This window comes from Mytilus trossulus, chromosome 1 (assembly GCF_036588685.1).
Source record: "Mytilus trossulus isolate FHL-02 chromosome 1, PNRI_Mtr1.1.1.hap1, whole genome shotgun sequence".
Classification (NCBI taxonomy): Eukaryota; Metazoa; Mollusca; class Bivalvia; order Mytilida; family Mytilidae; genus Mytilus; species Mytilus trossulus.
This window is the reverse complement of record NC_086373.1, coordinates 43,030,525-43,044,959: the sequence shown is the minus strand read 5'-3', so window position 1 is coordinate 43,044,959 and position 14,435 is coordinate 43,030,525. Positions and strand designations below refer to the sequence as shown.

General features: G+C 32.4%; 1 protein-coding gene across 1 annotated transcript; it reads right to left on the bottom strand.

Annotated features, from left to right (window-relative positions):
- Positions 1 to 6,101: 6,101 nt before the first annotated feature.
- LOC134724976 (trypsin-like) lies at positions 6,102 to 13,512 on the bottom strand. Its single transcript, XM_063588414.1, has 7 exons — positions 13,358 to 13,512; positions 12,370 to 12,476; positions 11,130 to 11,233; positions 10,020 to 10,285; positions 8,569 to 8,711; positions 7,098 to 7,155; positions 6,102 to 6,304 (listed from the first exon to the last, which is right to left on the bottom strand). The coding sequence occupies exons 1-7, from the start codon at positions 13,401 to 13,403 to the stop codon at positions 6,201 to 6,203; spliced, it is 828 nt and encodes a 275-aa protein (XP_063444484.1). The 5' UTR covers positions 13,404 to 13,512; the 3' UTR covers positions 6,102 to 6,200.
- Positions 13,513 to 14,435: the final 923 nt, after the last annotated feature.

Below are 14,435 nucleotides of genomic sequence, written 5' to 3'. Positions count from 1 at the left end.
GTTTTTGTTTATCCAACATTTATGTATTTAGTTATGATATTTTATTTGTAATTCTGCTTGGATATTGTTTAATGTCTTATCGTTTGTATTCGTAATTCTTTTTTTATTTTCTATTCGAATGAAAAAGTAAGAACAATTAATCACCTAGGTCATTTATATGATTTTAGTTAAAAGCTTCTACATATACAGGATTTATTTGTTTTACAGTTTGATTTAGAAGAAATGCCGACATTGTTAGATAATACTATTAATTTCACAATTCTTGAAATTGTTATAAAATACATCAAATAACAAAATTACAAACATAAATAAAGGCAACAGTAGTATACCGCTGTTCGAAATTCATAAATCGATTGAGAAAAAAAAACAAAAACAAATCCGGGTAACAAACTAAAACTGAGGGAAACGCATCAAATATTAAAGGAGAACTACGACACAACAGAAACACAACATTAAAATGTAAAACACACAGAAACTATAATATAACAATGGCAATTTTCCTGACTTGGTACAGGACATTTAAAAAAAAAAGGTAGGTTGAACCTGGTTTTGTGACATGCCAAACCTCCTGCTTTAATGGCAACGTTAAATATATCATTAAAATGACAAGATTACATGTCAGGACTACAATACAAATAAATGGGAGAACATAAAGGACAGAGAAACACTCGAATAATAGCTAACAAAAGGTACCAGGTTAAAAATTTAATACGCCAGGCGTGCGTCTCGTCCACACAAGACCAACCAGTGACGCTCAGATGAAAAAAGTTCGAAAGCCAAAACAAGTACAAAGTTGAAGAGCACTGAGGACCAAAAGTTGTGACCAATACAGCTAGGGTTTTCTATTTGGGATAAGAATATCCTTATTATTTAAAATAATTCATACTTTGTAAACAGTAAATTTTATAAAATGACTATATAATAGATGTACATGATAAAACCGAAGTGGTGACTAACTACAGAATAAAAACGGATACATTACATAAAACAACCTAAACCTTCACATAAAATTACACAGCAGAGTTAGCCAAAGCCATCAACACACAAAGTGACGTAAAATATGAATTTCTAAAATGATTTCCCAAAAATAAGATAGAATCTCAATTTAAATCCTTTTTTTTTAAATTAAGCTGTGACGTCATTTTTTTTGGCGTTGATACATTCGCTTGACGCACAGTTAGTTATTCTTTTATGCTGTTTTGTGTACTATCCTAAATTATTTTAGGTATTCGTTGATATTCTGTGTTTTACATGTCGAAATGTATAATTATCTTTAAAATGTATTTCTCGGTCCTGTTTTCATTTATTTGTATTGTATTTTTGTCATGTAATATTCATTTAGCGGTGTATTAAACCGTCATTGCCAGAAAGCACGAGGTTTTGCTAGCCACAAAAGCAGGTTCAACCAACCATTTTTTCTTAAAATGTCCTGTACCAAGTCAGGAATATGGCAGTTGTTATCCAATAGTTTGTTTCTGTGCATTGTCGTTTTTTTGTTGCACTTCAGTACATTTGTATTTCTGTTGTTTGTTTGTTTTCCTCTTTTGGTTGATGTGTTTCCCTCTGTTTTGGTTTGTGATCTGGATTTGTTTTCTCTCAATCGATTTATGACTTTTGAACAGCGATATACTACGTTTGCCTTTATTTAAACCAGCTGCATTTCTTTGCACCAGTCACAAGTCAAAAGCCTGTTGTTCTGTGGTTGTTGTTCGTTGATGTTGATCATATAAGTGAATCTCATGTCTTTTCAGCACACCGGACGCGAAGGTCCACATGTAAGCTAATGCCTTCACTTGGTGTCCGTCTTCGTCCGTCATGTGACGTCGTCATCGTCTTAAACTATTTCAAGAATCTTCTCTGAAACTACTGGGCCATCAACATCAACTTTCATCCATCAACAAACATATGGTCACCATGGCTTAAAATAGAACAACTGCAGTTTTTGGCTCATATCTAAAAACAAAATATCATTTAGAGCAAATCTGACATAGTGAAAAAAAAAGGTCATGATCTAACAGCCCTGAAATTTTCAGATGAATTAATCAACACATTGTTGGATTGCTGCCACTTAATTGGTTATTTTCATGAAATTTTGCAGTTTTTGGTTATTATCTTGAATATTTTTGACTATAAAGATAAACTGTAAATAGCAAAAATGTTCAGCAAAGTCAGATCTACACAAAAAAAAAGATTAATGACCAAAATTGTCAATTGATCCCTTAATGAGTTATTACCCTTTAAAGTAAATTTTACACAATTTATTCATCATGTTTGCAAAAAATTAACAAACTTGGGCGCCATAGCTAAACGTAGCAGTTTTTGGTTTTTTCCAAAAAAAAAAAGCAGTTAGAGCAAAAGTGACATGAGTTGAAGTAATGAATAAGTCAAACCCTATCTGCTCTGAAATTTTCAGACTAATTGGACCACCTATCATAGGGTTACTGTCCGAAATAGTTTATTTTTTTGAAAACTTACTGTTTTTGGTTATTATCTTTAATATTAGTTTTAGACAGAGAGAAATTTTAAAAGGCAAATTTGTTTAACTAAGAATGATATACAAATACACAAATGATAAAAATAGTCAATTGAATCTTTATGGAGTTATTGCCCTTGATTAAAATGTTGAAATTTTCGTGTAAGCCTATTACTTTTTCAAAATCTTCTTCTCTAAAACTACTGAGACCAACACTATCAAACTAAACTGAATGTTCCTAAGGGTATTTAGTTTATAAATTGTATCCGATGTTGTAATCCATCAACACACATGGCTGCCATGGCTATAAATAGAAGAGCCGTGGTGTAGTGGTTAGTGCATCGGACTACTAACACAAGGGTTCCTGGTTCTATTCCCGTTTGGGATGAAAATTTCAGGAACCCAATTTTCGGCTCTCCCTTGACACCATTTGCAAGTATGGTCTTGAGGAAACGATGATAGTCCGTCGGACGGGGACGATAAATGGCTGGCCCGTGTTAAGAGAGAGCCACATCTCTTGCACGTTAAAGACACCCTTGTAGATTTCGAAAAAGAGTAGGCTAATGCCGCTACAAGGCAGCACTCGCACCCGCAAAGTGGAAAGGGATTAATATAAGTTGCAAAACTTGTTTCCCAATCCACTATAAATAAATATGTTTAAAAAAAAAAAAAAAAAAAAAAAAAAAAAAAAAAAAAAATAAATTTAAAAATAAAAATATAAATAGAACATGGGAGACAAAAACAGTCTTTGGCTTATATCTAAAAATAAACTGGGTCATGATCTATCTGTTAAGAAATTTTCAGACGAGGTCGACAACCCATTGTTGGGTAACTGTTGTAAAGGGTTTATTTTCATTTTTCTTTAATATTATAAAAGACCAAGATAAACTATAAATGGCAACATATATTCAGCTAAATAAAATCTACAAGTAAGTCAAACCAAAACTCCTTTTTTATATTATCAAAATAGTTAATTGACCCCTTAAGGAGTAATTGCCCTTCTTTTAATATTTTTTGTAATCTAGTTTATGGATTGTATTCGAGGATGATTTGATCAATTCAAAAATATAGCTTCAGTTTCTAAAAATAGAACATAGGGTTCAAATGAAGTTTTTCGCATTCATCTCAAAATCAATGAAAGCAGTTAGAGTAAAACTGACATAGGTGACAGTGTAAAACAGAATTAGATCTACCTGTCAATTAATCTTCAGACCAAAAGGACAACTTATTGTTGGGTTACTATCCAGAAATAGTTAATTCTTATGAAATTTTACAGTTTTGGGTTATTATTATCTTTAATTCTATCATAGGAAGTGTAAATGACAAAATTGTTCCACAAAGTAAGATCTACAAATAAGTTCAATACCTGAAACTGAAATTATAGCCAGGTGAAAGGTGTCAGGCTCATATATGCCTCTTGGGTTTTTTTATAGATTAAATTGTTGGTTTGAATTGTTTTGAACTGTCATTTTTGTGCCCTTTACATGACTTTTGTATAGCTTGCTGTTCGGTATGAGCGAAGGCGCCGCATGTTGAAGGTCGTACTCTAACCTATAATTGTTTTACTTTATACACATTCTGAATAGGATGGATGGTCTAATTAGCTCTCATATCATATCTTCTTATCTTTCTATTAACAACTAAAATTATTATGAATGACAATTTTTGTGTGAAGTTTTATTACCAGTTGCAGTCATTTTAGCGATATAAGCAGGAGGTTTGGCGAGCCACGTTCAACCCACTATTTTTTCATAAAATGTGCTGTAACAAGTCAAGAATATGGCAGTTATCAAATAGTTCGTTTCTATGTATATTGGCGTTTGGTTTTATTTTTGTAATTCAGTATTCCTGTTGTTCCCTTGTTTTCGTCTCATAATTGATGTATTTCCCTCTGTTTTAGTTTGCAACCCGGATTTGTTTTATCTCAATCGATTAATGACTTTTGAACAGTGGTATACATTTAATTTTGATATTAGTTTTAGCTATATCAATATTGAACCTGATACATCACCATTCTGATCATTTATGTGGAAAATATGGAAGGTCCTTTCTGTGCAACAGATGACCTTGAAATCATTGTTTTATACTGTATTGAAGAGACGTCTAAAAGACTTCAATTTTGAAATATGAATATTTATAAATTCTTTTGAAAGAAAGTGTATACTATAAAGGATGGTTTTCTAGGTAGGCAGATCGGTCAGATGCGTATTTTTAAAATACTTCAGCTACTTTTGTAGAATATAGTACATAATCTTATTCTGTTATTCTGTTTATGTTAACAAAAGGAAACAATTACAAACAATTTTGCATTTGTTTATTTTGAGTTACCTATCTGTATTCGTCTAAACCTTTTGGATTTTTGGGCTTAATGTTTTAACGTCCTACTTTGCTTTAACTTTTTAACTGTTTTGATTAAACGTCACTGAAGAGTCTTGGGTATACAATTTTAATCCTATTATCTATGATGAGTTTACAACCACTGCTGGAGATGTTTACTCCCCGAGGGTACCACCAGGCCAGTAGTCTACATTTCTGTGTTGACACGAATTATCATTGATATGGTTACCATCATAAGTTAACGAAATTTGTGAAATTTTCGAAATACTACTGTTTACTACACCGGAATAGATTACCTAAGCTGTTATTGGCAAAACGTTTCCAACGTTTTGGTCCTCGATGCTCTTCAACATCGTACTCAAGCATCACTGATGTGTCTTTTGTAGATATACACAATTTCAGTCATAGTAACCATGATGAGATTATTTACAACTACTTGGTCGATGCCACTGCTTCATGTTTGAATTTTGTTTTTGATGGTATTACCATCTCAGTAGACTGCACTTCTGTGCTGACAAGAGTTATCAATGATATAGTCATGATTATGAAATAAATCTTTACAGAATTTTGAATTTTTCTACTAAGGATTTCTACCCCAGAAATTTTAAATAAACTTAGCTGTATTAGTCAAAACATTTTTTACTCTTAGGTCCTCAATTCTCTTCAACTTCGTACGCTATTTTATTTGGTCTTTTAAACTTTTTTATTCGAGCGTCACTGATGTGGGTTTTTTTTGTAGACGAATCGATCATCTGGTGTACAAAATTTTAATCCTGGTATCTATGATGAATTTATTATGATTATCTGAAGGATGTATTTGGTAGATTTAAACTACTTTTAAATTTTCAAGTTCAAAAGGGGGAATATCAAAAGTTTCCTCACCATAACTTCTACATTTATTGCACTAGCAGTTTTTAGCAGAAAGCTACACAATGTCGGCTAAGGTTTTGAATATAAATCTTAACTTTTAGATACGAAATTGATAACAGGTAAATGTGTTTTCTAAGAACTGTAAATATAAGTGAATGCCTTTTTTCATATTTGTCCGAAATGAAAGTCAGAGACGATACACGTATGATTTTGCAAAATTAGAATCATCACTAAAGTCTTGCTCGACACGTGATCTTGAAAGATGCAACAGATAATTAAAAAAAAATGACAACGCCATGGCAAAAATCGAAAAGACCAGAAGGTTAGAAGAAGAAAAAATAATCTACAAAAAACAACATAGATAATGTAGCGTATCCAAACATATCAATAAGACAACTTTTGCATGTATAGGGAAAAAAAACAACATTCATATATCTTATTTATATAAGTAACGATTAGAGAAGGAAATCCAGTTCTTCATGAGATAATTATGTCTTCTTTGCAGCCCCAGATGTACAGATTACAGACCTAACACACCATTCAGCCAACTTTTTAGCTTAAACACATCAGCATACACTCCTGGTTTATCAGCTCTGGCACAGCCCTCTCCCCAGCTAGTAACGCCTTAAAATGTACAAAATTAATCAAATATTTATGGTCATATAAAACATGAAAACATTTTATTATGATATTAGTATCCCCAAAAACACGTGTTACTAAATCTTTAGTTTTCTCTGTAGTTTATTGTAGATTAATGTTTCTTTGTGTCGTTTTTCTTGCCTGCTCTTCGACTTACAATTTCTAAATACCTCATTAGTATCTTTTTCTTTAGTTTTCATCCGTTTTAATATTTGTTTCCTAAGTATAGCCATTCCCAATTTTTCTTAAGTATCCCTCCCAAACCCGGATACAGTTCAAAGCACAAATTATAATCAGATGACGATGTTATTGTCATACCAGGATAAAGATATGCAGTTTAATCTTAAGCGGAGAAACAATAACAACAACTAAGGTTTCCCTAATAGACAACTTTCAAGTTCGATGCATTTCAGTCAAAAACTCTGGTTTTAGTGAACGTCATTTGTGCGTTTAGGGGCGTCGTCACTTCCATTCAATGTTGAGCGAGTGGTTGGAAAACTATAATTTTATATTGTACAAATTAATCGGCAAATTGAATTCTCAAAATTGAAAATCAGCACTGCTGTCATTAGGGAATTGTCATTAAGTACATAAAGAACAACCATTATTCCTAGTTTATCTGTACAATGACGATCACTAAGACGCTTGATGAACGTAAATAGTGCAGGGATACAGGCGATCCCTCTATCTGGTAAATGACGTCATAAAGGCGCGTATAATTGACGAGTTTTTTCCGGTGACGGATGAACTCGAAAGTGGTCTATTTACATGTACTTACCAACAAGGATTGGATTCCAGTCATCGTCAAAGCATGCAAATGGTCCTCCGGAATCACCCTGTTTAACAGATAAAACCAATGTTACAATTCAAAGTACACTTAACACTCGTAGGAGCGACTTTCGTTAAAAATTAATCAAGAACGTTTCAACCATTGTCATCAACAGAATATTTAATTCGCTGAATTGATAGAACATTTACTTATTTATCCCCATTATATTTTTGAAAATAGTTTTTAGTTTACAATGATATATGTTTTATTTTCCCATTGCATTTTTGGAAATCGTTTTAGTTGACCATAATGTTATTTTCCCCCAATTTAATTTTTTTGAATTATTTTTTGTTAACTAACATTTTATCTGTTTTGCAGCTTTTCGCAAAGAAATAGCAATGTGATATTTTGCGAGAAAACATTTTTCATTTTAACAAAATTAACGTAAGCAAAATTTCAGTGAACATTTCAAGATATTACTTTATTGGTTGAAACATTTACCACTATTAATATCATTGTCATATCTTCGTCAAATGTTGTATTCATTCTTTTAACGAAAATGAAGTAAATAATAGTTTATAAAAATAAGCCATCCACATTAACTTATTGCAGAAAACGTGCACAGTCAAGAAACAACAACAAAATATATGGTTTAAGAGAAGCTTTCTTTATATGTATTTACACAATCTCATAAAATATCAAGTTTCTGCGGTTCGTTAATTATCCTTCTCTTAAATATACTAAATATACTCAAAAGTTTAAACACAAGGGGAAAAAATAAAATTGAACACTCATCACTAGCGAACGGAGAACGTCATACGCTCGTTTCGTCTACATATGACTCATCAGTGGAGCTCTAACACAAATTTACAAGTTTTGCCATTTTCCCCTATGAATTAAGATCAAGAAATTTGAAATTTCTCTGAAATATGCCAAATATGGACCTTATTGTACCTTATCGCGCATATCTTTTGAAATATATAGTAAGAGAGCATTATGTTTTACATCAACCATACTTGGTACATATCTTAATTTTTATGTTCTAAATTATGATAAGTTAGGGTTTGGGCCTATATTTTGCGAAACCTTATATTTCGAAATCTGTTCATAGGTGCAAAAATTGTAGTTTCAACATATTTACTTGTTTGTAAATGAGTTACAAATGAATAAGAAATATAATTGACCTCTTGCAAGAAAAATATGAACTTCTTGTTTAGTCTGTGAAGAAATTCACGATAAGGCCAAATAAAAAAAGTATGCGTGTTTACTGTACCCCTACCTACCCTATTTTTTTTTATCCCCTACCCTACAGGTTTTTTCATTTTTGATAAGCGTGGTTAAAGTTACAATGTTGCTCCCATAGACTCAATGTAAAAAAAAAAAGTATAAATAAAAAATCCTACCTACCCACCTTATTTTTTTTCAGCATGTGACAGTAAACACACATACTTTTTTGTTTGGCCTAAGAAATTGGTTTTACCTGACAGGAATCAACACCTCCCTCTTCTTTACCCCCACAAATCATTAAATTTCTGTTAAATCCGTCTCCGTATTTTCCATAACACATAGCATTAGAGAATAGATCAACCCAAGCCTCTTGCAATTTGTCAGGCCCTTCTTCTCCTGCAAAACCATAACATTTAATTATTGTCTGAACACACATTAAGAAAATTATCAGAATTGATCATATTGTATTATCTATTCTCGTCCGAAAAATAACAAGTTTCGGAATGTATATTTTTACAAACGATCAATATATAATCACAAATAAAATCTGAATACATGTTACCAGTTGATAGAATCGCTTTTGTTCTACCAGTCTATAAAAACAACACGACACGGGTTATTATGGAACGCCATAGCTGTCTTATGTGATAGTATTTATTATGTGATGGTTATGTTCCTCTCGTATATTTTATCATGGTATAATACTAAACCCCTAACGGGAGGAATTGTGTCAGTTTAATTGAGGTCTGGAGCTGTCATGTCAGTTACTGCTAGTAGGCCTTTGTTAATTTATGTATTACTGTCATTTTGTTTAGTTTCTTTTGTTACCTATTCAGGCTATTCTGATATCGGACTCGGACTTCTCTTAAAATGAGTTTTACTGTGCGTATTGTTGCGTGTTTTTTTTCTACATTGGCTAGAGGTATAGGGGGAGGGTTGATCCCAAAAACATGTTTAACCCCGCCGCATTTTGCGCCTGTCCCAAGTCAGGAGCCTCTGGCCTTTGTTAGTCTTGTATGATTTTTTATTTTAGTTTCTTTTGTATAATTCGGTGTTCAGTATGAGGTCCATTATCACTGAACTAGTAATCATATTTGTTAAGGGGCCAGCTAAAGGAGTCCTTTCGCTGCATTAAAGACCCATTGGTGGCATTCGGTTGTTGTCTGCTCTATGGTCGGGTTGTTGTCTCTTTGACACATTCCTCATTTCCAATCTCAATTTTAGTATGATACTTATACTAAAATACACATTTTCAATGTTTGGTATGTAACAAGTTGGTTATCACTGTGCAACATAGCTTAACATAGAACCATTTTTGACATAGATACAATCCAGTAGACCGTGGCTTTGCTCATTGTTGAAGGCCATATAGCTATTAATTTCTGTGTCATTTGGTCTCTTATGGAGAGTTGTCTCATTGGTTATCATACCACACCTTCTTTTATTTTATATTCACATTGATGTATGTTAATACAATAACTTATTTATTTGTATGCATTGAATTTGTCTTATTCATTTAATATAAGAATGGTTAGATCTGGCAAAACACACACACACACACCCACAAACATTATTTCTGGTTTTTAGATTAATCAACGTTTCAAACCAATATGTCGTATCTTGTTCCTAACAGTTTTGACTAACAAATATACTTGTTAAAGATAAAAATGAAATATTGCATTAAATGCAAAAAATATATTATACCTTCTTTAAGAGCGCCCCATCCTGAAATTAAGCATTCCTGACCATTAAAGACACTAGAGTCTTCTTTCGGAAGTTGAATCGGTCCGACTTGTTCTGTTTCTGATATTTCACCTTGAACAAACAATACCGCTATATCATTGTCCATGGTTTCCGAATGGTATTGGGGATGATTTTTTATCTCGCTGACTTGATAAGTTTTCTCAGATGTAGACTGCTGTGTTAAGGAATGCCTCCCAACTACAACCTGAATACTTGAGGCCTGAGCTCTTTAAAATAAAATGCACGATAAACGAGTTGTCTGGCGTAAATGTAATATGTATCGACTCTTGCAATTTTAATTAAGCGTATAGTAGGCTAATGCAAAGATAATATTCGTAAATATAGCTATTGTTTAATTCAATGCGATTAAATCTAGAAGATGAACTATTTTAGAGAATAATCAAAAAGACATTTTGTTAATAAATGGAGAATGTGTCACTCTTGAACACAGATGATACCTCCGCTCGCATATAACGTTATAAAGGGACTCCACCAAAATTCGAATTTGTTCCGAGTTTTGTAGTAATAAGCATTGTAAAAAAGTTCCAAAACAATTTGCTGAGGCAAGTTTGAAATTGAAACGTTGTACAGGGACATTCTACAACAGTAACACTGACGCCACCAAAGATGATGCCCCAGGATGCGTTAAACGTTATAAAGGTACGCCATCACAATTCTGTGATCTGTTATTGTGGTAATTATCTTTATAAGTTTCATAATATTTAGTGGAGGCAAGCTAAAAGTAGAGAATGGAAACCAACTTTGGGATGTTTGGACTTATGTACGTACGCACGTTCGTTCGTCCGCCCGGACGGACGAACGGACGGACGCACAGACCAGAAAACATAATGCCCATAAATGGGACATAATAATAAATGGGGCATAAAAATGTTGTGCACACTGAATAACGTCCTTAGCAGGTAATTCAACAGTGTGCACCACATTTTTATGTTATTTCGAATAGACAGAAACAAATATTACAATCATCTCTTATACGCCAATCAGAAGACATGTTACATCCAAAATTAATTTATTCGTTGATATTCAGTAGTAAAAGACGAAACGACTTACCCATCACTGACACAATGCGCAGCAGTAACTACGGCTAAACCATTTTTTCCTTTAACCAACGAGCCACCACAAAAGTGGTTGTTTTCATTATCTTTGATAGAAACCTAAAATAAAAGATGAACATTTTGATTGTATATTTTAGTGTTTTTAAAAATAATAATTTCTTATTATTTGTACATATAAATATAAAAATAAGGAGATGTTATATGATTGCCAATGAGACAACTATCCAATAAAGTTCACATAAGGTGGATGTGAGCAATTATAGGCAACTGTACAACAATGAGAAAAAAAAACCATACCGTACGTATAGTCGGCTGTAGAAGGTTCCGACATGAAAAATATGAGAATTGAGAAAACTAACGGCATAATTTATAACACATCAATTTACGAAAAACAAATATGACAGACGTGAACCAATGACAACTCCTGACTTAGTACAGACACATAAAGCATTTTTATTCAAATATCACTAAGCTTACATTGATCTGTTCACTGATAGTTCATAAAGGACCCACATTTAAAACTTGAAGATTTGTTTAAATAGTTGCAATAGATGTACCAGTATTGACAAAGTCTCAATTTTATAACCTGTGGATAACTGATGAAAAATAACAAAATCCTCCTTGAGTCAAGGTCATTAACTCATCTAATTGTTCGAAGTATGACATGTTCCAAAGCAAAACAAGTAAACATATTGTTTTGACATCCGGCAAAAACAGCCTTGATTGTATGGTGGTGTTGAACGTCCTTAGAGGGAAATAAGCTGTTGGTATAATCCCAGGTCATCAGACATTAAGCATTTAATTTAATAATATTCAAAACTGTCGAGAGACTGATTTATATAAGTTTTTCCAAACTTGCTTCCGAATCCCATATTTGAACTACATGTAACATTGTAATATTATATTCTTGTAATTTTTCATTAATAAATACTGTTTAAACTAAAACTGTTAACGTCAAGTAAAGGTCATTGAACACCCCTAGACACTAAACAAGAGTTGTGTTTGAAAAATATTACTATAGCCAAACTGATACCATCAAAATTTTAAGCATAAAACGAATGTGAAGTCATTTCTAATGTTCTGCAGTGCAGTTAGTCGAGCGTAGAGAAATCTCTAACTAGTGTCTTGTATCATCAACATAACTTAGTTTTACTTGATTTATTACGAAAACTCGGATTAAAACTTCAATAACATTTACAAATTTTATAAAACACTGTACAACATTTTGAGATTACCTGCCATGGAACGGCATTTTCGTATGCGTCGTATCCACCGACGATACTCATTGGTCCATATCGTGGCCTTAGTCGATTCTGTAGGAATCTGGATTTAAGCCGGAATCCTGAAATTATCCAAATACCGATAAATCGTTCTCGAATCATGAACAGATAATTCTACAAACGGTAAGACAACACATGTATACAAACCATCTTTAATTTATAATCAAAAGTAATGTTAAAAAAAACGAAGCCGTAAATACTTTTTTTTAAACTGAACGTTTTTGCAAATTAAAACTACAGGAAAATGTTCTATTTGTCTTATTAAAATCTTCAGACATGTACTGATATTCATTTACTATCTATCCGTTCACTAATTCTTCCCCTTTTATTTTAGATTCTCCGTATCATGCAGTGATCTTAATCAGGAAACCCCTCGTTAGTATTTCGCAAACCGGCACAGCGCAAGTGCCATCGTGATAAAAGCAACGGTCAATAAACGTTGAAGTTATATAGATGTGTCTTCTAAAAAAATCAAACTAATACACGAAATATTTGAACAATTGTTTGTTTTTCCAAAATTTATCAAACAAACAAAAAACGAATGGAAAACATGAAAAAAATAAACATCGCTCTGTTGCATGTCTGTAATCTCACTGAGTTTTCACATGCTTCATAATTTTGTACTGATTGTTTCTTAAAAAATCACGTTTTATAAACTTCGGCAACCCCCCCCCCCAAAAAAAAAAAAGTTAATAAACATTTATTAGCACGAAAGCAAACTTTTCCTGGAAACTGTGGTTTGTCGATAATATATTATGGATTCGAAATAAGTGTAACAAATGTCTTAATTTAGTTTACAAACATGTACATATATAATAAGAAAACCACTCGTTTGCTATGTTGCTATGACTTTAAGACTATAAGGATTCTAAATAAACAAAAAGGTTAATATCAATGTCATACTCGTTGAAAGTATTGAAACCGAATTTCTTTAATGACTTACCGACTGTTAGTCCAAGTAACATACAAATAGCAAGTAACTTGATCATCTTTCTCTAATGCGGTAAAGACACCAGAAGAATAAACCTCTTTATATACCTAAGCACTGTACTGGTTAAGAGATAGTTTTTCAACTGTAACCATTCGTGTCTTGACAATAAAATAGTCAAAATAACCCGAAGCTGATTTCAGTAAATTAAAACCTGACGATTATAAAATCATGATTCGCGGTCATTAACTTGAACCTCGTAGGTTGTTTGCTATTTGATTTCTTGTATACTTTTTAAAATGTCTTTGCTTATTTTTGAACTTCATCTTATTTGTCTCGAGGACAAAAAAAAAACATAGAAAATTCAAGGACATATAAATAGAAAGTTCAACATTCTGTTATTTGCCGAAAATATGGAGAAAATGAAATTCCCGCGGGTATTCATATAGTATGTACCCCTTAGATATGTGTTCAAACAATTTGCAAACCATAAGTTTAGAATTGTAGAAAAAAAACATAATGTTGCCCTTTTGAAAAATGCAGTGAAGTCTATCTTAACTGAATGTTTTAAAACCGAAAAAAAACTGTCTGAAACAATAAACAATTTCAATCATTTTAAATTGTATGTGTTCTGAATCTGATTAAACCGAACATCTACATGCTAAAAAACGAAAAAAAAATCTGAAGTTCCTAAGAGGTTAAGTTTAAAAAGGATTCACTGTATATTGCCAGTTTCGTGAGACAGATTTATAAAATCAAAATCGTGATAATATAAATACCACTAGTAGATGCACGAATAGAGTAGCTGCAGAATATTAAAGTTCTAACTTGAAAATTATAGAAGTTATAATAGTTTGTCAAATTATGTTCCCAAGCATGTATAACCACACAACGAAATGATACAGTTAACAATCTTGAAGTTGTCATTTGTGGATAGTTAAACAAAAGCAAATGGCGGAAAAAGGCTGACCCGGACTTTTACCTTACATTTAAAATTTAGTATTATTATGGTCTCAAATCAAAAGAAGGAAAAACAAGAACCTGCCTAAATTTTGTTAAATGACCTTTTATGAGCTATTAAGTCCTATATGAA